The 23,265-nt window shown below is 36.9% G+C and overlaps 1 protein-coding gene across 5 annotated transcripts; it reads right to left on the reverse strand.

The window, feature by feature from the left end:
- Positions 1–22,596, reverse strand: LOC102223160 (oxysterol-binding protein-related protein 6-like). 5 transcript variants are annotated; one of them, XM_023349217.1, is made up of 25 exons: positions 21,954–22,596; positions 21,753–21,832; positions 21,536–21,608; positions 20,660–20,849; positions 19,650–19,778; positions 18,832–18,885; positions 18,602–18,715; positions 18,287–18,445; positions 17,648–17,786; positions 17,406–17,524; positions 16,326–16,364; positions 14,793–14,946; positions 14,451–14,584; positions 13,460–13,552; positions 9,612–9,792; positions 9,405–9,479; positions 3,741–3,955; positions 3,529–3,666; positions 3,387–3,450; positions 3,230–3,308; positions 2,256–2,400; positions 2,015–2,165; positions 1,695–1,821; positions 1,478–1,600; positions 1–696 (listed from the first exon to the last, which is right to left on the reverse strand). In XM_023349217.1, exons 4-25 carry the CDS (start codon positions 20,777–20,779, stop codon positions 588–590), a joined length of 2,661 nt encoding a protein of 886 aa, XP_023204985.1. In that variant the 5' UTR covers positions 20,780–20,849; positions 21,536–21,608; positions 21,753–21,832; positions 21,954–22,596; the 3' UTR covers positions 1–587. The 5 variants fall into 5 exon arrangements, with proteins under 5 accessions (XP_023204985.1, XP_023204984.1, XP_023204982.1 ...); XM_023349216.1 differs by having other exon boundaries at positions 16,278–16,364; positions 20,660–20,846; positions 21,954–22,233; XM_023349214.1 differs by having other exon boundaries at positions 16,278–16,364; positions 21,954–22,233.
- Between the last annotated feature and the right edge of the window lie 669 nt (positions 22,597–23,265).

Consider the following 23,265-nt stretch of genomic DNA (forward strand, 5'->3'; position numbering starts at 1 on the left):
GATGAATAATAAAAACAAATAACCCAAAAAAAGTGAAACACACAAGAAGAGATTTTTCAGGTTTTTTGCAAAATTTTAACTTTGGTAAAAGCTGCAACAACTAAGAGTAAATGTGTTACATAGAATTCTAGTATTTCATTTAATTCAAGCAAAAGAACTAATAAGGCTTGAATATATACAACATAACCCAAATTACCACAAAAAGATCACAATTCCACAACCAAATGTGCAGCTCAGCAGATTCTGCTGTGATGTAACTATCCTTCCCTAGCCACGTTAAACTTGAAAGTAAAATGTGTTCAATACGATTAAGATCAGACATAAAGGTAGAGACAAGTTAAGTGAAAACAATGCTCCTTTACAGACGGTTCAAACAAAATATGATTTGGTTAATTGGTTTCATTGTTGCATCTCCCCTCTAAGTTTTATACAAAAGATTAATTCATGTTTTTATAAACAGTCATACTATCCTGATTCTAAATTTAATAGAGGGAACACACAGTCTTCGTTAGTCTACAGAGCCTCACAGTGATGTGCCTCACTGGATTTATTTCATGTCCCATGGGATTTAGGCCAGCTTCACACATCTACCACAGGTTTAGATTTTCAGTTTTTGAAAAACCTGGATCTTGGCGAATCTTCCAGTAAGTTCCATTGTATAGCCACACCTCTCTGCCAGCCTCATCAAGCACATTTCTGGAAAACAGAAACACTAACTCGTCAGGGAATTTGAATAATCTTAACTATAATGAATTTCCAATATTGACATTGTATTAAAATCTTTGTTCGGATCAGAGAATAAAGGTTTTTTTTCCCTTTCATGTCAAAAACTCATGAAGATGTTTTCTACATCCTTCTGACGACAGATTGAGGTGTCAGTTTAATCACATGAAGCAACTTTCTTAACATCTATGGGTAAATATTCACATCAAGAAAGTATTGGCAATTAAAAAAAAAGGGGGGGGGCTACTCCAAATTCTTATTACTATTATTTCTGGGTCTTGATTTTTTTAACAGCTTATAAAACAACCTGATTGGAATTTGTAAATTGCTGACAACATAATTTAAATTAATGGTTTTGTCTCCCTTTCTTGGGCCCTGGACAAAACACCTATAACACATATTAGGCCTCAGCATTGTAGAATATGAAAAATCCATGCATTCTAATATAACCCAAAGAAAAAAGAAAACGATCCAGTTTGCTTTAGGAGAGCACAGGTTATTAAGATTGTATGTTGAATCTTTATATTTTGAAACTGTGCTTAAAATCTAGTTACAACCTAGCAGCTGAAACAGATACTTGCCCTTTTCCTCGTCTTAAAATACTGAACAGTCTTCAAGGCTACAGGTCTGAACTCTAATGTCTAAATTGCATTTGTTTATTTTTCTCTTGTTTCATTACAATCCTTTGGTACTAGTTGTCATTAATAAATAAACTAAACTTGAATGATTATAAATTAGAATTTTTGTTTCTAACCTGAAGAACCTGGGGATGTGCTCCTCTCCTCTCTTGGCCATTTCCTTCCTCCTCTCCCTTTGCTTTTCTTCCACCTGATCTTTCTTTTTATCTGCCTCAGCCACTTTCCCCTCCTCCAAGAGCCTGTATGACAATGAGTGGAATGGAGGTTGTCAAACTGCAGAAAAGAACTTAAACAATATATGTTTTAAAATGAAATATAAAAGTTGCTCGCTACTTCTGGTCTGGGCGGAAGCGTGCATCTGTAGGGGGGAGGAGGACTTCCAAGTCCGCAGTCATTTCATTTAGTTCTCTGGCATAGCGTGAGAAACCATAGTACTGGAAGTGGTCATCAGGCTGTACATCTGGACAAAAAAAACAAACAAACATGGTAGACTGTAAGAATTAACCAAGTTTGATAAATGAAAATGTGTTTAGTTCAATCTTTCTTGAAAGAAGCACTAAGTAGGAGGTTAAAGTTGTCTAAATATCTCTTTATAGCTCTAATAGTACTTTCACCACATCTTCAAGACTGTATTGCAAACAGTTGGTTCTCACTAGGTTTCCAGATGCATGTTGGTGTGGCCATAGTGTCACAGAAAATGCCTTCATGCCAGAAGCCTCCAAAACGATGAACCACCTCTCCAGCCCGGTCCAGAACAACTCCCTGGATCTCATTCTTACTGCTCTCTGAGCTCCAATACCGAGACTAAAGGAACAAGAAGAAAGAGAAATCTGATGAGTCACAGCTAGAGTCAGTTACAGGAAGCAGAAATGTGCATACATGACAACATCTTGCCTTGACAAAGGTCATCTTGCAGGTGCACTCATCACTCTTTGTGTTTCTGATGACCACCTCCCCATAATGCTCCAACCAGCGCTGTTGGCTCAGTACATTGTGGATGCAGGTGACGGCCTTATTCCACTCATAGTGATCCCCATACCTACGTGCATTTAATTTGGTTGTTATTAATATTCCTACAACATTTTTGACTTCATGTACATTTTGCCTAAAATGTGCATCTAATACTAAGATGCTGCACAGTGGATCCATTAGGTTTAAAAGTGCAGCCAGCTTTAATCAAAGTTTCAGAGTCCTTCATGTCTTGCTCCTTACCTGCCAAGTCAAACGTTTTCATCATATGAGCTCAGACTTGAGCCAAGATTTTATCATCACTATTCTTTTTGGTTTTTTTATGCCAGGTTTTGGAGCTACAATGAGAGGTCAGCCATCTTCAGCTGTGACCCCTTGTCACTATCCCCCCACCCCACACACACCTTTTCCTTGTGTTGTGACAAGACCTTTTGTTTCTTTCTGAAAAGCCTTCAAGTAAACTTCACACAGCATTTGCCTGTAAATTTAGCAGATTCTGGTCATTCAGAAAAAAAAATCTGATGCAGTGTTAGTAAAGCTTTGTTAAAAGAAATCTAATATACTACTAAGGATATTTGACCCATGAGAATATGGAAACCTACTCTTGCCTCTGCTAGATGTGGCCCTCCTTGTCGGCTCACAACTAACCACCAATAAAAATGATCAAGATCTTTTTAAACCAATTTGTGTACTCACACCAGAATGTTACAAACCTTTTAATGCTTTGTTCTAAAACTGAACTTTATAAACTCAAATATATAGCTAGTCGTTTCAAATGGCAGGACAGGTGATGAATGCAAGCGGAAGCTCTGCAGTTCTACCTGTTAGTTGTTGGTTTCAAACAAACAGTCATGTAGGATCATTTTAGTTGGTCAAATTTCTGATCGGCTGTGACTCACTTTGGGAGCGTAACGTTGACCAGACCAGAGGAGATTATCTCCACCGACTTTCCCCAAAACTTGTTTTTCCATCTCTGATCTATGAACAGAGATTAAAAAAAATTTTTTACTCAACATGTCAGGTATATTTATCACACAATAAATACACAGCTCCTACCTTGCCAGAAAGTGAAATTTTCTGACTCTGCATGACATGCTGAGATTGGTGGATGATGGCTAACCTAATAAAATATAAAAAACAGCATTTTAATCTTTTCTTAAAGAGACAGTAAGTCAGTTATCACTTTACTGATTATTACTTGTTCACTGATGTAGTAGAATCCTCTGTCTTCCCTGTGATTCTCGTAGGTTTCTCCAAGGACGGGGTTGAATGGTTTGTAGCGATTTCTCCAAGATGCCCAGGCATACCCAGAAATGGAAAACGCTGCCACATACACCTAGGAACATTTAGAGCTATTAATCATCAATAGGCTATCATTTACTTTCATGAATCAAAGAAAACTGAACTCACCATTCTTTGATATGGGTCATCAGTATTATTGGCAATGTCCAGCAGCTCAGAGTACTCTAGCTCTTCACTAAGTCTTTGAAGCAAAGACAGCGGCTCATTAAGAGCCACTGGCATTGACACTCTGGACAGGTCCTTGCCAATGTTATTGTACAGGATGGTCATAATGCCAATGTGACTGTTGTCTGCACAGGGGGAAGGAAGAGTGGTGCGACGCCCTGGAATGTTGGAAGACAGGAATGGCAGGTAGGCAATGACTTACAAAGGGCTACTCAAAACGAAAAATGTAATTGGAAAAAAAAAGTTCAGTTACATTGACAAATTGTTGGACCTCCAGTCATGGTATTAAGATTAACAGCCAAACAGGTTAAACTTTCTCATGACTTTACTGCTTTTGGATAGAAGCAAAAGTAGCATTTTCATTATTTTCAATTGTTCAGAGCAGTTTAGTGTTACTTCAGTAGTAGTTCATATGAAACAATGCTTGCTGCATTTTGTTGTCTATAGCAGCATCTACATAGGTCTTGGGAAGTTCTACAAATTTCATACCTCTATGATGAAGTCAGCCAATTGAGGAAGGTGTTTTGAAATAGCTGGGGAATTTGTGGAGCCATTTCTAACGAGACGAAACTAATTTCATGCAAGATTGAACCAAATGTGTTTAAGTATGTTTTCTAAGTATGTTTTCATTCATACTTAGACTTCCAAAAAGTTACTTCATTTTCAGAGAAAATACATTTTCACAGTTTACAAAAGATCTTCTAATTACTTTTGTTGCTAGGGATCAACTGTGATATAAAAATACAGACCAACTTTCAGGTAAAACTTTACTTTTATTTGAAAATAGAAGTAAAATTTGAAAATTTGAAATTTTTCCAATGAATAAGTTATTTATACCAAATGACCAACAAGCTAACAAACTGTTTAAGTAGCGGCGTAGTAACCAAAACCATAACAATTAAAGGTATGGACATTTTTGCACCATCTACTGACAGGTAAGAATATTTTGTAACAATTGGAATTACCTGAATGCTACCTGGGAAAAACATCTGGCCTTGTATAGTACATGTGCAAAGACATTTCTGTATCCACATTAAACTCAGTTTGTCATTTGCATGCTCCAAGTGCACTTCTGCTTTGAAATTACAATTACTGCATAGCTAACATTTTTTCTTTGGCAAAAACAAAAAAGAATTTAACTGAACTTCATCTCCAAACTAGACAGAATTTTCTGTAAGGTAATTTTATCTGTAGATGACATTTGAATATCTATCTATATTCAAAGTGCTGTGAGCACACATCCTGTTTAGAAAGACTTTAGATTAAAACCTATTTTCCATTTGTCAGCAAGCACACAAATATCAGTATGTCAGCATGCAAATATCTCACTATTTTGTATTTCATTTTAATTTTTGATTGAAAAATTGAAAGTATGTTAAGCATTTTGATATGTCTACTGCAAAGATAATTTTTCAGACCTCACAGTTTTGCTTGGTCAAAACCACAAAAATATAGAATTACTATGTTTCTGCATGTTTGTGTCTCGAGCGTTTCAGAAATAAATCACTTTATGTATTAGTCAAAGACAACACAAGTGAACACAAAAAAAAGTTTTTAAATAAATGTGCTAATTTTTAAAAGGAGAAAAAAAATAAATCAAGCCTCCTTTACCCAGTGTGAAAAGAGTGATTGCCCCTTCCTTGTCAAGGCAACTGCAGAGAGTCAAAATCGGTTCGGACCAGGATCGCACCCTTTAACCTAAGACCATTTCGAAACCAAAACTCCTTCTAGTTGTTAAACTAATTGTCACAATAAAGTAATATTTAAGTTATTAAATGCTGTCATACATTGGCACACATTGTCTAAATTAATCAGCTTACATTGCACAATCGTGGTATGATTAAAAAAATCTGTAAGAGTAAGCTAATGAAGATTTGTCATTAAAAAAATCATATATGATCATCTGAATAAAAGCAATGCAAAGTATCAGATATTTAAAAAAAGCTTACTGTTCCTAAACGCATATCCTAGAAATAAATTAGGCATTTTAATATTAGTACATACAGACATACAAATTGCCTCATAAAGGAGAAATTCCTAAAACCATCAATATCTATGGAATTTCCAAAAATCATGTTGTGAACAAGACACAGAAAAAGCCGAAAACGGTTAAGAATCACTGTTACACACGGACAAGAGATGGACATGGATTATGACCATAAAACTTTGACGGTAAGAGTGAATGTATGTTTTTGGCTTGATGAAACAAGCTTCATCTTCCCTCTTCATCGGCTGCTGGCTCAGTAAATTTTGTTTCTATAGCAGTAACATTGATAAACTTGGAAAGAGCAAAGTTTGTGCCTTAAAAGGTTACATGTGTGGCTAAATTAGTATTGCTGCGTGTTTTTTCAGGTATGCAGGTTTAGCATATATTTCCATTGTTTGTTTTTTTCTTTGAAACTGATTTTGTAGGTGGATGTGCTGAATTGCCCTGCTTCCAGCAATGCTCAGGCTTTAGGGGTTAAATAAGTATTTGAACTCTGATTAGTTGTCACTTTTGCCCAAAGGTTGATGTTAGTCAATGAGGCAGTGCTGCTCACTTTTCCTTATGTCCATTACAAATGCCTAGTAAAACTAGATGTCATTCCACTCACTTTGCAAGTTCACATTGTTAATCCTGATGGTGGAAAAATTACAAAGTTGCTCTGCATATTTCCCCCCCCCTTTCCTTTCTTCAAATTCTGCATGTTTTTAAAAGAAAATCTAATAGTTCTGTGGTCTGGTTTTTGATCAGCAAAAGCTAGACCACAAATTAATAAACATACTCTTAAATGACAGGAGCATTTGCCATTTGGTGTTGTAAACAGTCACAATATGTACAACAGGATTTCAAGGTCATTAGCAATGTTAGACTTAGACTGACTTTATTGTCATTTTGCATGCACAGGGTGTATACAGAAAGAAATTTCGTTGCATACGGCTCAGGACATTGTTTTGAGGTTCCAATGTTGTGAGGTTACTCCAGAATAAAATAAAATACAGTATAAAATATGAATATAAAATATAAAGTGCAGGACTGACGGTAAAATGGAAGTTATTTAGCTATGTACATGTGCAAGGTATGAAGTGGAGACCAGTTTTTGAGTGCAGTCCAGTTAAGAGTTCAGCAGTCTGATGGCAAGTGGGAAAAAGCTGTTTCGGAACCTGGTGGACCTGCACCGGATGCTGCGGAACCTCTTTCCAGAGGGCAGCAGGGAGAACAGTCCATGGTGGGGGTCTGAGGGGTCACTGACGATGTTTCAGCCTCTGGACACGCAGCGCTGGGATGAAATGTCCTGAATGGAGGGAAGGGGGGCCCCAATCATCCTCCCTGCTGTCCGCACCACTCTCCTCACGTTCTTCCAGTTGGAGGCGCTGCAGCCTCCACACCACACAGAGAGGCAGCTGGTCAGAATGCTCTCTATGGTGCTTCTGTAGAACGTCTTGAGGATGGGCGGGGGCAGGTGTGCTCTTCTCATCCTCCACAGGAAATACAAGCGTTTCTGTGCCCTCTTGACCAGAGACGTGGTGTTCACAGTCCAGGTGAGGTCGTTTGTGATGTGCACCCCCAGGAATTTGGTGCTGCTGACCACCTCCACAGCCGAGCTGTTGATGAGCAGTGGAGCGTGGCTGGGCCGGTTCTTCCTGAAGTCGACGATCATCTCCTTCGTCTTGTCAACGTTCAATCATCATATTGTATTTTTTCTGAGATGGTGGAATACAGCTGCGCTCTGATGTTGCTTTCAATTCACATTCAATTTGTTGTTTGTATATGGGTGAAGATAAAAGGGAGTCAAGTTTTGAGTCTTGAACTGGCTTTGACCCAATATATCGAGGTCAAACAAGATGGAACCAACAATCCGACACAGAGCAGGATAAAACAGGTTGAGACTTGTCTACAGCTCTCCATCCCTGCATAACTTAGCTGAGGTTAATCACCCTTAGCCACTGATCACTGCCACACCTCTTCTCAATAAAGACATCACTTAATTAAAATGCCGAATAAATTATTATGCATTTTAATATTATTATTACTCCATACAGACATACAAATTGCCTCATAAAGGAGAGGCCTCTGCTGAGGCAGGTCCTCAAAAGTTAGACATTGTGCTGAGAACCACAGAAATTCTGAATAAATGAGAGAAAGTAATTGAGATATATTAGTATGGAAAGGTCTGTCAAACTGTTTAACGCTTTGGCACTCCAGCAAACCCCAGTGAAAACCATTACTCACAAACAGCGAAAACATCAGACAGTGGTGAACCTTCCTAGAAGGCTGGGCAACCAAACTTACACCAAGAGCTCAGCGTCGCCTCATCCAAGAGGAGACAAAAGTCCCCACAACAACATCTAAGGATCTGCTGGCCTCATTGTCTCAGTTAAGGTCAGAGTTCATGCATCCACCATAAGAAAGAGTCTGGGCACAAATGGCCTGCATCGTAGAGTTCAAAGATGAAAACTACTGTTCATGAAAAAGAACCTGAAGGTTTGTCTCAATTCTCCCAGAAACATCTTCATAATCTACCAAGACTTTTGGGGAAACATTCTGTGAAATGGCAACAATTCTGAATTCTTTGGGAGGTGTGTGTCCCCTTACATCTGGTGCAAAAGTAACATCACATTTCAGAAGAACATCATGCCAACAGTAAAATATGATAGTGGTAGAGTGATTGTCTGGGACTGTTTTGCTGCTTCAGGACCTGGAAGACTTGTTGTGATAAATGGAAGCATGAACAAACAATCTGTGAGATTCTACAGCCATCTGTTCCTGACCTCAGGTTGAAAAGTTCTGCATAAGGACAATGATCCAAAACAACCAGCACGTCCACATCTAAATCACTGAAAAAAAAAAAGACTAGTGCCCTAGTCAAAGTCCTGAGATGAACTCCAGATGCTGTAGCATGGCCTTAAAAAAGCCTTTCGTGCTTGAAAACCCTCCAATGTCAAATTACAGTAGTTCTGCAAAGATGTGTGGAGCAAAATTGCTCAACAGCTGGAAGAGACAAAAGCTTGACTGCAGTTGTTGCTGGTAAGGTTGACCAACCAGTTCTTAGGTTTACGGGGAATTTATTTCCCCCCACAAGAGGTTTAGTTTTTTTTTCCTTCCGTTAAAAGCTCCATTTAAAAGCTGCACTTTGTATTTACTTGTGTTCTTTTTGACTAATATTTGAATGGATTTGATGTTCTGAAAACACTGACAAATGACAAAAACGTAAAAAGAAATGTTGGAAACCAAAAGGGGGCTAACACTACCTGCATCATGGACTCGTTAAGAAGAGGCTGATATGTTGGTTTAACATCGGGAATCCTCTGCAGCTTGTCAGCAATGAAGCATTAAGCAAACTTTAACTATTTTATAATATAAAGAAACATTTTAATATGATATAATATTTCTGTAACCTTGACTCAATTAAAAAGTGAGTCAAACTGCTGTTGCATCCATATCTTTTGGGAATAAAATAGGAATTGTGACAATTGCAGATTTTCCTGTCTTACATTGGAATTGCTGAAAACTTTGCATTAAGTTCCTTTACAACCAATTTAGTCACATTTAGGTCTTAGTTTCATATTTTATGGATCTATATCATGAGCCAGCTGTAACCACGGCAACAGAAGTCATCTCGTTACCTGTATCTGAGGGCACCAGACTGGGTTTGTCCGTTGCTGTCTTTAGACTTTCTCTGTAGTTTAGAGTGGCAGCAGCTACAAAGTAGAGAAAACAAATTAAAGTGAGGGGATGTTATACTGTGGTTCTATTCTCATCTATGCATTAGCTATAGATGGTAACAGTAGCGTTTGTTAGAGAAGGGAGTGGGTGGAAATAAAGAAACTTACAGTGACCTTCTTCAGGCTCAGAGTTGCTGGTAGTAGTGATGTCACTCAATCCTGACTCATCTGACGCCTCTGCCTCTGAGGAGGTCTCACACATTATCACCTCACTGGCATCAAAATATTCTGCTGTAGATTCTGCCACTGAGGGAGCACGACGACTGTGACGAGCCATAGATGGTGTTCTCTGTAGGAAAGATCACAGGTCACCATTTTTATTTCAATTATAATTTTGATTCAATGAAAACTGATGGACTGATGATTATCACTATGATTCTTATGAACAAAATGAAATCATGACGCAGCTTTACATTAAGTGGATGTAACTTTTTCTGCTGTGGTTAAAACAAGTGCTGTGGTGGGAGGGAACTAGAAGGATTAAATTTCTGCAATCAGGTTCTTGTGAAATGGAATTCACACAAAGAAAGACAAAAAAACTAACTTGCCTGTTATTTTTTCTTCAAGTAAATAAAAAACACACACAAAACAATGGGCTCATCATTTCATACACATCCATTATTTAGGCATATGTGATTCATGTGAATCACATATGCCTAATCTAAGGTTTGCACTTAGGTACAAACCTTAGATTTAACTGGAAGCCATAAAAATCGTCCAACCCATTCTTAATTTTAACCCTACTACACCATTTATATTATATTTACTACACACGTTTTTGTGCCCCCCCCCCACCTATTGTTTATAATTTGAGACTTATATTCTGCCATCTACATGATTATCATTGCACTGCAGGCGGTAGAGCAGCATTACTCTTTTCAAAATGTCTGCTCCCATGAGATTGGCCACAAATTTTATTTCCAGGAAAGTTTTGCCAATTTTAGAGTAGTTATGGTAATAATAATATATACATTGTTATTCACTTTTTTGAATTAATGTTTTATATTCTGAAACAATGCACAATTACTTAGGAATGCATTTGTTATATTCCAGTTAAATCATGTTAAAATATATCCATCACATTTGGTACTGCAGGTATTTAAGGTGCGTCATCACTGAACAGTAATGTAACATTTTCATAAAGTAATCCATTTCATGCCAGTTACAATTCAGCCACAAGTTTTTGTTTAATCAATAATTAAACAAAATTAATTATTGACATGACATTAAATGTAATGTCAAAATAAACTGGGGTCTTTCATAATAGATACTCTAAAATCATAATCTTGACTAGTAATTTATGTCAATTTTAGACTAGACAAAGACAAGAGAAAGAGCAGAAAGAAAAAAATACTTTGAAAACATCAACATGATAATGTAAGGCAATTCAAGCTACATATAGCAGTTAAGAGAAGATGAGGACTGGACTCTCCTAGCTATGCACAATGAAGGAAATTCAGATAGTGACTATGACAAAGACTATCAGGATCAAAGTGTAGTTCAGACCAATATTGTAGTTGAGGTCTCAACAATGACTTTGGACACAGAAATGAATCATTGAAGACGAATGTGAAAAACAAAGAATACAAATGGAGAAAAAGTCTATATCAAGCTCTATATGTTGATGTCATTGCCAGTGTGGAGGAAGGCACAGAGAACCATGAATAAATGTATTCAGTTTGTCACTGATGAAATGCTCCAGGGGATTGGAGAACATTGTCCACAGGTTCAGTGCCAACAAATGAGGAAATAAGGTTCACTGCTGGTTACACCAGCTCACAATTATGTTGTTGTTCTGATTCATTGTCCCTCTTCCACTTTAATTCTTGTCCATTCCTCGTGATGCAGTCTTTCATCCACTCCAAAACTCATAAAATGGTTCCCAGACAAGCCATTGTTGACACATGAGTTCATGGGAGGTGTTGATCTCCTTGATATGCTATCTGCACTTTTCAAGTTCAGCTTCAGATCCCAAAGATGGTAGAAATACATCTGGCGACATACTGTTACAGTAACCATCATCAATACTTGAAACCTCAAAGAAGAGTTTAGCTGAAGCTACAACCCAAAAGGCTTTAATTGGTACTTCTACAAAGCAGGAAAGGTCAAAATCAAGTGTGGTACACCACTTTCCTCTCCAGAGACTTCAACGGCACCCTGTAGAAGACCAAGCTGCAGTGTGCCTCTTGAGAGAGAATGATCACTTTCCAACACAGGAAACTCAGCATGTAAATAAGAACTGGACTGGCAATCACTTTTCACACATCTACTGTAAAAAAATGGAAGATACATCTGAGCAAGGACAGAAACTGTTTTGGTCCCTACCACAATGTGAAACAAATGGTAAAAAGTTGGTGGTAAAATAAAACTAGGAGGAAAAACTACGCAAGTGTTCCATACTTTCTAAATGTTATAGGCAAGATTTGTTTTTCCTTCTACAATTCACATTGTTGTGAGCCAAAATTTCTAAGTCTACAGTATCAAATGTCATAAAAATTGTCAAACTATATGACCATTTTCTTTTAGTTTGTTTCAATGCTATAAAAAGATAAAAGATCTAAAAAAAAAAAAAGAAAAGAATTTTTGGACTATTTTTTGATAAATTGGTCTTTAAAGGGTTAAGACAGACTTAAAAAGGTTAAATGGTTACATTTAAAAAAACATTGAAATGAAAGTGTTTAAATTTGGCATTCATTTCAAAAAAGTAAAACATTAAATAGATTAATTACAAAGAGTGAAACATCTCAAATACTCATTTGGTATTTTGGTGATTATGGCTCACATAATGAAAACTAGAGTGACCATATTTTGGCTAAGAAAAAACAAAACGAAACACTAGGCCCAGTGCAAGAGGACTTCCGTTATACTTTGTTCAATTAAAGCTGCAGTATGCATCTTTTTATAAAAATGGTTCTTTTACATATTTGTTAAAATGTTGTGACAATGTAATATGAGACAACTAATCAGTGAAAAGATCAATCTCCTCTACCTTCTCTCTGTGCTGCTATTGCTCTCTGAAGAAATGCACAGCTCCAACCAAAATCAACCAATCAGAGCCAGGAGGAGGAGCTTAGCCCCATCAATCAATGCTGCTCAGTGTGCTAATGGTGGAGAAACAACTTAAAACTTAAACCTTTCCAATAAAACCGTTTATCCACTGTTGTCATGATCATGAATATAAGACAACTTAGAAAAATGTGTCAGCGATTGTTTAAAGTGACGCAGTGGGCTGGCTCATATCAGACAGACTGGACCAGGAAAACCAAATGTTCAGTGTCTCTGAAAATTAAACTGCATTCAGTCAATAATATATACAGTATATATATATATGGCTGCAGAAATGCATGTTTATCTCCATGGACTTAATTCTTGGTTGGGCCTCCTTTGGTCATCAAATACAATTCAGCATGCATGTGGAACCTTATTTTTCCAGTCTTACAACAGGGGTTTGCCTCAGGGTGTTGGCCAATCAAACACAGCAACAACATCTAAATCACCATCCCTAAATCAGCTTTTGGTACCTTTGGCAATGTGGGCAGGTGCCAAGTTCTAAGTCAAATTTCCAAGAAATAGTGGCTCAAAATATTTCACTATGTGAAATAAATTTATCCAGCATATCAGATTCACTTTCTGAAATGACAAATTAATTTTTTTACAATATTCAAATTGTGAAAAAATGTCTAATTTTCTCCAAATCTTTCATCATTCCCTTCAGTTTTGTTGTCAGACTGGCATAAGAAGTCTCGGTAACACTTTTCACTGAAAGAGGTTTCATGCTGCTTTGTTGCATTTGTACCAGCTCTATAAAAATTTCACATGCATGTAAATTTAGCTGTGTGTATGCAGCAATATCTTCTCAGAAAGAAGTATACCTATTACTTTCACAGCAACGATTTTTGAGATGAAAAGAGTAAAAGCAAATCCAAAATTGAAGATTAACCAAATACAGTACAAACCTGATCAGTACAGACAGTGCAGAAGGAATCTTCAGTAGAGCCAGAGGACAGGGAAACCGAATGGACTTTGGTCAGATGAGACTGCATGTCAAGCTGCACATGCATGTAGACACAAAGTCATGGAGGCATAGCACCCACACAGGCAGAAAAATGTCAAGGAAACACAGAAGAAACAATAACTAAATAGACTCCAAAAGAGATTCAGCAGTGAGTGTTAATTTGGAAGTCAGTTATACCAAAACAAACAAACAAAAATGCCCTGGAAGAGAAGAGCACATCCTGCTAAATCACAGATTTTACAAAACAGGACTGGGTGAGAGGGACAGCTTCGAATGTAAACTGTACAAAACCTAATCAGTTATACTTCTTTGTATTCAACTTGGGTACACTGGGTACATTGCATGTACCCAATTTTGATTTTAAAACCCGATAAAAGCTAGATTTTTTTGTGCCCCGACGTGTCAAATCAGAACTAAAATTATACGCTTTTCCCTGACTGCATATACACAGATAAGGTAAACAGTAAAAGCCCATAGTCACAGAAACAAAGAATGGAAGGTTCCAACATGCAGCAGCATGTACATGAAAAATGAGGGCGGTCCATTTCAATGTGTCACAGTCATTTCTGTCAATTTTTTCTCTTCCCTTTCCTTGAACAAAGGGAGAGGTGTGTTCTGCCTAGAAACAGCACAAACCTGTTGAACAGTTTCACACAGAACCTCCCAGAGACGAGGAGGGCTTGGCTGCCTTTGTGTCTTTAGGGCCGATACTGTGTGGCTATCACAAGCAGTACAACTGAAACTATATATATTTTAAGATGGACAAAATAATTTCTGTTGAACTGCTTATTATAGCCACACAGTAATAATATCCACCCCAAAGACACAAAGGAAGCCACGTCCTACTTGTCTATATATAAATATTTTTTCCTGTTTCCATGTTTGACAGTTTTACAGCATGCATCTGCTCTGAGTTTGTGTGCGCCCGTTACCTCAGACAATGTGGTGCACAGTGTCGCCAGCTGATGAGAAGTGTTCTGCCTCAGGTCAGGGCTAGTCCAAGCCTGTCTCAGTCTCTCCCTTTCCATGGTCAAAACCTCATGAATGGACTTCAGAGAACCATATACTACAACAAAACATTCACAAGATTTTAATCACACTAGCCTTTTTCAGTTAAGTATTAATATGAAAACAATCTTCATATGTGTTGTTCTATTTGAATAAATCATGTTCTCCAGTCAAACTTCTGTAGAATGTGCAACAAATGTAAATGTTACAGTGAACATTAAACAAAAATATATATTATGTGACACAAGTTAGGTAAAAGCTCTTACCCCTCTGTGAAAGCATACAAATGTCTTGGTGGAGCTTCTTTGCCTCAGGTGAGGTTACTTGAGGGTTTGACAGCTGTGAGTAAACATAGTCAGGAATGGACTGGACTGATGCAGCCATGTTGGAATTGTTTGTACTCAGATGGCTTGATGTAAACTAGGAAAAACAAAAACAGGCAGCATAAGATTGTATTCTAAACATCACCATTTATTCTAAATGTTTCAGTATTAGTTAGTTTTGAAGATATTTGTGAATTTCCACAGGCAAAGCATATTTTGCAAAGCTTCAATTCTCTTCATCCAATTTGTATTTTAGAAGATTTTGTGACACCAAGTTGTGTTTTTTTGTATTTTAACTAGATTCCAGCACAATTGCACTAAAAAAAAAGAAATACTAACCAAGTAGACCATTACAAAGCAACAACACTGATTTAAAAAGCCTGTAAAGCATTGCTAATGTGTATAGTTTTTGGCTCTTCTTTTTGAAGAGAGGTAAGACAGTTGGTCTTGATAAAATAACCATTTGATTAGTTATTAAATGAAAAGATGCCTTAGAAATGGAGGAAAAGTTTTCATGGTGCCAATTCTGAAGAACAAGAGAAACATGCAGAACTGTGGCAACTGTGAGGAATAAAGCTGATGAGTCAGACAATGAAGCTGTAGGAACGTTAAGCTATAGGATTCTCCATGGACTATGATGTTTACAGATTGTGATCAACAGTAAGAGCAGAGTGCAGAAGTAGACACAAGTACTGGAAAAGACAGGAATGAATGTACATCAGAGGGACAGCTCATGTTGGTTTAGGGCCTCTTGTCACTAACTCTAAATGTGTTGCTGCCTGGCCACGCCCCCAACTCAACCTTCACACTCTCACTTTATACACATGAAAATGGCTGCAGACAGATGTGCATTTGTACAACAATACATTCTAGACCTCGAGACAAACGCGGAAGCAGAAGAGTGGAGCCTCCTGCACAACCATCAATCAGGTGGCTTCTGGTTGGTAAGTTAACAACAAAACACTTGTCTTTCCATCAGCCATTGTGCAGCACATAGAGTAGTAAAACCAACAGACTAAAACTGCCCAAGCTCCTCTTGGGTTGCTCAGTGAGTAGCTGGGCTCGGCTGTGGTTGCTATAGCTAACAGAACAGCACCACAAAAATAACTTAATAATTGGGAGGTTTAATAAATGGCTCATTTTACAGACACCAAAAACATCAACTTCTTCTCAGAAAATAATTGGGTATTTATCTTATTTTCCTTAAGAATATGAACTGTTTTTAGAAGGAGTAGAAATCTAAATGGAAGTACAAAAACAAAATCTTGCATAATAGGTCTTTTAAGAAAACGATAGTGTGGAGGGGAAAGGGACGAAGAATGAATCTATTAAAATGGGAGAAAAAATAAAATTAATATATTGGTTCTGAAAAGGTCTTCTGTAGCATGATTCCTCCTTGCAGATAGCATGCATGTCTAAAAGTCTTACCATTCCACCCATGGCTTCAACACGGGATAAAGTTCTTGAGTGACCCACCTTCCCTGACTTCTTCTTGGGTTTCTCTAGAAAGAGATTCTTGAACACAAAAACTACAAATCATTTCTCTTACTCAAAAACATTGAATATACAGGGAAAAAATTATTAAAGTATCTAATATTACATAAAAGTAGATTTAGGGTAATTCACCCAAAAGTCAATTTTGAAGATAGATTCAGCTTTAATTTCACATTGCACAAAACAATACACAGACTTGTGTAGACAGATTTTATTGTCTATTTTAAATACTTAGGTATTTGAGCTTCAAATACCTAAGTATTGAAGTAAAAGACAAGCAATCTTGAAAAATATGTTTTGCATTATCTGTTTAATTTGGCCAAAAGCTTTACCAATTAAGGAAATGATTTTAAACAGATGTATAACTTACTTATATAGCATACTTCTTAGAAGCTTTTCTTTTCGGGTTTTGAATATCAATTTCAAGCAATATGGTTTCTGTACAATTAAAAGGCTGTGCACCAATCTTATCTCAGTCTCTGCTCTATATGCATGCAGTAGAATATTGCATGCATATAGAGATTGGGATGTACACACATACATAATTCTGGGGTTGTTAAGAGGAAGATGAGAGATACCAGACCCAGCAAGGCAGATGACCTGAAGGCAGCCATCAAAATAATCTGGGCCTCCATTACAACTACACACAACCACAGGGTGCTGGCCTCTATGCCACGGAGCTTTGATGCAGTAATTTATTCAAGAGGAGTCCCACCGAGTATTAAGTGAATAGAAATGTACAGAACTTTTTAGAAGCCTGATGTTTGTGCTTCCATCTTATGTGGTATTTTCATTTTCTGAGACACTAAATTTTAAGTGATCTTTACCTATCAGCAAAATTTGCAAAAAATACGTTGATGTGTGATGAATCTCTATACAATGACTTTCACTTTCAGAGATGACTAGCTAGAAATATTGCACTTTTTTTCAAAGTTCTAATTTTTTCAAGATGTATTGGTACATAGCCTTTTTCCAGTAACCCCCCCACCCCCCTAAAAAAAAAAAAAAAACAATCACACCAACACTACAGGAAATTTGACAAGTTGTGATCAAGGTACTTACCTGCATGCTGATGCGCATCTCAAGGTCAGTATTTGTGATAGGGACGCTTCCTTCGAGCCACTGTAGTCTCTGTATGAGTTGAACCAGTTCTGTCAGCTCTGCTTGACTCCGAGCCAGGTCTTGTTACAGCGAATGAAGTATGAAAGGTAAAAGATTAAAGTAACCAGTACAAGAATAAAGCCACGTTATATTCACTGCTGGCAATTCACCTTAATGAAGGTGTAAAACACATAATTTTTTACCATTGGCAGTTGCATCAATGTTGTGGGTCTGCTGCAGCCAAGCAGACACTTTGTTGGTTACCCCCGGATATGAGGCAGGAGGAGCAGTGATTCTGATCTCAGGACCTTCCATTGATGTTGAGCTGGGGTAGTGAGGAGGCTGGACAACCAAACATGACATTAAAGACCAAGAAGAAAATCTTTTTCATGTTTTAAAATATTTAAGACCTTATAGAAATTTTAAACTCAAAATAAAGAGAATAAAAAAATGTATTGAAAAGCAACAAACACTGGAACTTAATTGCTGTGACTACTAAGACAAAGAAATTGCAAACAAAAACTTTATTCCAATGTAAAAAAAATGTCCAAACCCAAGAATTATAATAAAAATCCATCCAGAAAAGCCAAATACAAAATGCAATAGGTTTATAAAAAGAACACTATGATTAGACACAAGAATCCTTTCAGAAATCATTCACCACCTAACCCAGATGGGCTTCATTCAGCAAAACTGAATAAAGCCCAGTTGGATTATAAATATAGGGTTGACTCCTGAAGAAAAAAATACCAATGCAATTTTAACAACTGATTTACTGTAAATATATGACCCAAGGTAAATTATTTTTGGGACAATCACTTTTTGCAATAATTTATACTCACAGTTGATAGGCTTTGTTGGGTCATGGTGCCCACAACTGGCTGGCTCAAGGAGAGAGCATGAAGAACTCCACGATGAACACTCATTGCTTCATTTTTTCTAAAAAGACGATGGGCACTCAGCTTCGTCAGCCAGATGTAGAAGATATCACTGCTCTTTGCCTAACATGGAAAACGAGAGAAATATAGAGAACCTGAGGCAAGTGACTAATGCCAGATTAACTTAAAACTATGCTAATCATTTAGATTTTGGTGAAACATTTTAAAAGGGGCATGTTGTTAGTATTTTAGATATCTCAGTTACAAATGTTTCAGTACCTTAAGATGATAAAGGTTGTCTCCAGCATCAAGGTCTATTCGTTTGGACTTCTTATTCACAGACATAACAGCCATGCTGATGTCAAGAGAACCATGGAGCTTTCCTTTTTGAATCTTAAACACAAGAACAAATTTGCTAATCTTTTCCACTAGACTACAGTATATTGAAAAGCAAACAATAATGCCTTTCATGGATGTGATTCAGTGTGGTGCAAGAAGCTTTGACTCACATCTTGTTGAGTTTTTGAGTATTTGAGAACTCCCCGCTCCAACAGGAAGTACCTCTGAAAGAGAGAAAAGAATCAACAGAACATGACTGAATATTGAGATTAGCAATTTCAGTGTTCTAAAAAAAATTTGTACAGCTCAGCCTCTTGCATGTTTTCTTTTTGTGTCAGTGCAACATGATTTTATTAGTTTTGTGAATCTAGTCAGACAAGTATTTTACCATAAAATACAAAATATGCAAGTTTTGACCTAATTTAAATCAAGCTGTATTAGAGTCATAAAATTACCAACAACATTTTTAGAAATCACTTTTTCATACCTTGGTTCTCGAGCAGCACAAAAGTTACAAACCAAGTTTCCAAGAAGCTGCAGAACATTTTAATTTTTTCCCACAGAATAAATAAAGCATCGGTCTGACTTAATCCTCTAACTTCTCTGCTACGTCATAAAGGATGCAAATGGATGAATGCCAGAAAAATTGTGTCAAACTTGATTTTAGGTTAGTCAGACTCAGCATTTTTGGTAACTGAAAAGAAATGCACTAAATGGCAGAAACTGAACAAAGCATTACTTTATGACTGTGCATAAATATGCAACCAGCTCACTGCACTTTTACCCCAAAAAAACAAAATATACCTGTGATATGGACACTTTAGATATCTACTGTAAGCTGAGAAAACCTGTTTATTTTTACTATTTTCCCTAAATTACAATAACATCCTTTTTGAATGCATTTGGCTCAGCTTTCTTAATTGCAATATATTCTTAGATGACACTAAAAGGAGCTGTATACACACATTGCAACCATTAGAGAGATTACCTTGTGCCAGCCTTTCAGTGGGTACTTCCTTCTCTTCATCAGGTAACCCTCACAGATCCCAGGGATACTGAGGTCCAGAGAGGAACCAGGAACAGAACTAGCTTCTTCCATAACCTCCCAGTTACGAGCCTAACAAAAACATTTAGAGAGTGAAGAAATGATGAATTTCACAAAAGTGGAACCTTTGCATTGATTATGGGTCAATATTTTGTTTCAAGTACAATTTGGGAGATGCACTTTGAGGTTCTTTGCTACCAATACATCAATAGTACCAGCTGATTGTGTTAAGACTTCAGTCTTTGGAAACCTTATAGCTCTGGAGACCTTTCAAATCATATCTTACAGAGCTTCTGTTGTGAACAGCTCAAGTGACTAAATCTCAGCAGATGAAAAATAAACATGCAAGTCTGGTATACTACATCTATTTGCAGTCATGGGGGAAAAAAGCAAAGTATATGCTCTCTGGTTCCATTATACTATGGGAGTAAGCAGAAAGCATGGTGCTAATAAATCCCTACACATGCTTATGTAGGCCATTACCCAGCAGTTTGGTAATGGCTTGGGAAAAGTCCATTCTTTTCCCCAAGTTACATTGACTATGCTCCAGATTAAATATAGACAGCAGCCAGTATTCCCAGAGGTGTACATAATAGGAAAATGACCCTAACCTCCCACTGTGCAAAGCTCAGTAAAACTGCAAAAAAGCTAAACTATACATGTTGGCAGGATACAGCTTTGGCTGCACACTTAGAACCAATACAGCTTGTTTGCAAGGTTTGCCAGAATAAAAACAATGTTCTCTAAAACAGAATATGTACTCTGAATAAATGGCAAAGGCATCTTCATAAAACCTTCTGAAATAAATGTCACTTGGACAGATGACAGTGGACTAGATGTTTATTAATCTTAGAGTGAGATTTTTATTTGTAACAAAAATAGAAGATGCATTTTTGGGTTCCATGTCTTTCAACGAATATATTCAAGTCAAAGGAAACGTATATTTTTCTTACTTGTTTTGAATGTTTAGATGAACCTGTGCTGTTATTCCGTGAATGGGATGGTTTGAATGTGCTGGCAGGAGATTTATCAAAGCTGATGACAGACTGGGAACTGCTCACCTGATGGTCCATTGGTTTAATTTGATGAAGATAAATTAGCAGAGAAACAATTTTTGGACCTCGTCGTGTTTTATGGAGACTTCTGAAAAACAAAAATATTTGATAAATAAATCTAAAGAAAAGAAAAAAAGAACATTTTAAGTAAAATCTCTATAAATCTGCTCTGAAATAAAAGGTTAGAATACCACCAATTTAAAAGGCACACAAAAATCATTGGAATTGCAGAAAAAGGTTTCAAATTAATTTAAAAAATACTTGAAATCTACCTTAAAACATTTTTGAGCAAATTTTATGATGAAATCAGATAATACTTAGATTGTGATATAGCAAATTCTTTAAATGTCAATTTTATTAATGATGGAAATACACTGCATGCAAGTTAATTTCCATGAACTTGCTTAGAAATGTGGATTTTGTAAAAAAAAAAAAAAAAAAAAATTTAAATCCACATAACTATTTCTAGTGACATTCAATGTATAATGTTTTTATATTTTGTAAACATCATCCTTGGATATTACTTGATTTACCTTAAAACCACTCGAATACAACCCCTCCCCCTTCACTTTTTGTAACTGTAATTTGAAAATGCCAATCTTTTTCCTGTTCTTGTCAAAGCAATTGCAAAATGCTGTTTTACAGAACTGTATTTTATTTTCCCTGTTCCTAGGTGAATATTCTCAGTCACACTTGAACTTAGGTGTTTCACAACATAATAAAAGTTTCACATTTTTTGGAATCAACAGGAGTTAATTTAATGGATCTACTCACCAAGTTAAGTTATTAGATCAGCACTTTGGTTCACTAATTAAGAAACAAGGATATTTAAGTAGTCCCAGTAGTCCTGAGGGGAAAAAAATAATATATTAAAGACACAGAACAAGAGGTCTTCTATTATCTTGATGTCTATAAAATAATCTTCATAGTTGTATCAACAGATATGCAGACAGTTCAGCCATCAAAAGTTTCAATTACTAATGAAACTCACCTGTGCTGATCTAGATAACTAGCAAGCTCCTCCACTCTAGTTCAGAGTGAACACCTCTTATAGAAGCTGTCCAAGTTTTCCTGAGAACAAAAACAACAAACAATAAAATCGTCAGAATTTAGCAAGAACTTTAAACAATCAGGAACTTAGCAGAGAAAAACCCTACCATTTTCTTGTTTGTTACACAAAACACCAACTCACCTGAGTGAAAACTTGCTTGTCAGAGTCTTTCCTAGCAGCGACCAAGTATCTGGGTGGAGCTAAATGAAAAAAAAAAATCTAGCTCCCCAGACAGGCTCATCCACTCTGCCATCACAAGAATGACGAGCTAAGGAACAAATCTTTTATCAGACGACACATTACGGAAACAACAGGCACTGGAAATTTAATAATCAAGCAAAATACACCCTAAAAAGGTTTTCCGTTCAACATTTCTTAATTGAAAATATGTCTAAACAATGAAAATAGGATGCATAGGTAAAAAAAAACAAACTACTGCAGCCAACAATGAACTTAAGATTCTAAAATTAGAACAGTTTTAACTTAGAGGAGTGTTTAGAGAGCTTTTTCAAGGCATATAATGTGAAGTCCAGAAATAGAGACGATAGCATGTTTGAACTGACCTAAAAATAAATAAATACCAAAGAAAAACAATGTTTTCAGCTAAACCTGAATTCACTTTAAACTGAATGTTGTTGACGATTGTGCTCAATAAAGCACCAATTTGTTTGAACTGGAAAGAGTATGACAAACTCCTGCTCAGAGAAAACAATTAAATTAAATTCAGTAAATTTCTGTAGCACCATTTCACAACAAATGTCATCCCAAGGCACCTTACAGAAAAAATCATTTCGATTCAATCATACGTTCCATGAAATCATACTGTGGAACCACAATGGAGGACAGACTGATGTTCACTGTGGAAGGGTGGAGTATTTCCTGCATATTGATATCAATCCTGCAATATGAAAGGATTAGATTAGGTTAGAATGTAATATTAAATGAAGTTGTCATTGAGGTTTGGTTTCATACAAATTACATTTTGTATGGTGCATTTTGATTGTTGCAGACTTATGACACTTTTATGCGACTCTTAGACACAAAGTTTTTGCTTTAAACCCAATCTTGTTATTCTAGTTGCAATGATGTCATTAAAAATAAGAACAAAAAAAACCTATTTAATCTTCAGTCCTCATCTTCAGACATTATATAATAATATTAGTAATAATTTGCGACAAACTGGCAACCTGTCCAGGGTGACCCCGCCTCTCGCCCAAAACGCTCGGTGGAGATAGACACCAGCACCCCTCCAGACCCCACTAGGGACAAGGATACACAGAAAATGGATGGATGGATGGATGGATATTAATCCATCCATCCATCCATCCATCTATCCATCTTCTTCCGCTTATCCGGGGTCGGGTTGCGGGGGTAGCAGCTTCAGAAGGGAGGCCCAGACTTCCCTCTCCCAGGCCACTTCTTCCAGCTCTTCCGGGGGAATCCCGAGGCGTTC

This window comes from Xiphophorus maculatus, chromosome 16 (genome assembly GCF_002775205.1).
Source record: "Xiphophorus maculatus strain JP 163 A chromosome 16, X_maculatus-5.0-male, whole genome shotgun sequence".
Classification (NCBI taxonomy): Eukaryota; Metazoa; Chordata; class Actinopteri; order Cyprinodontiformes; family Poeciliidae; genus Xiphophorus; species Xiphophorus maculatus.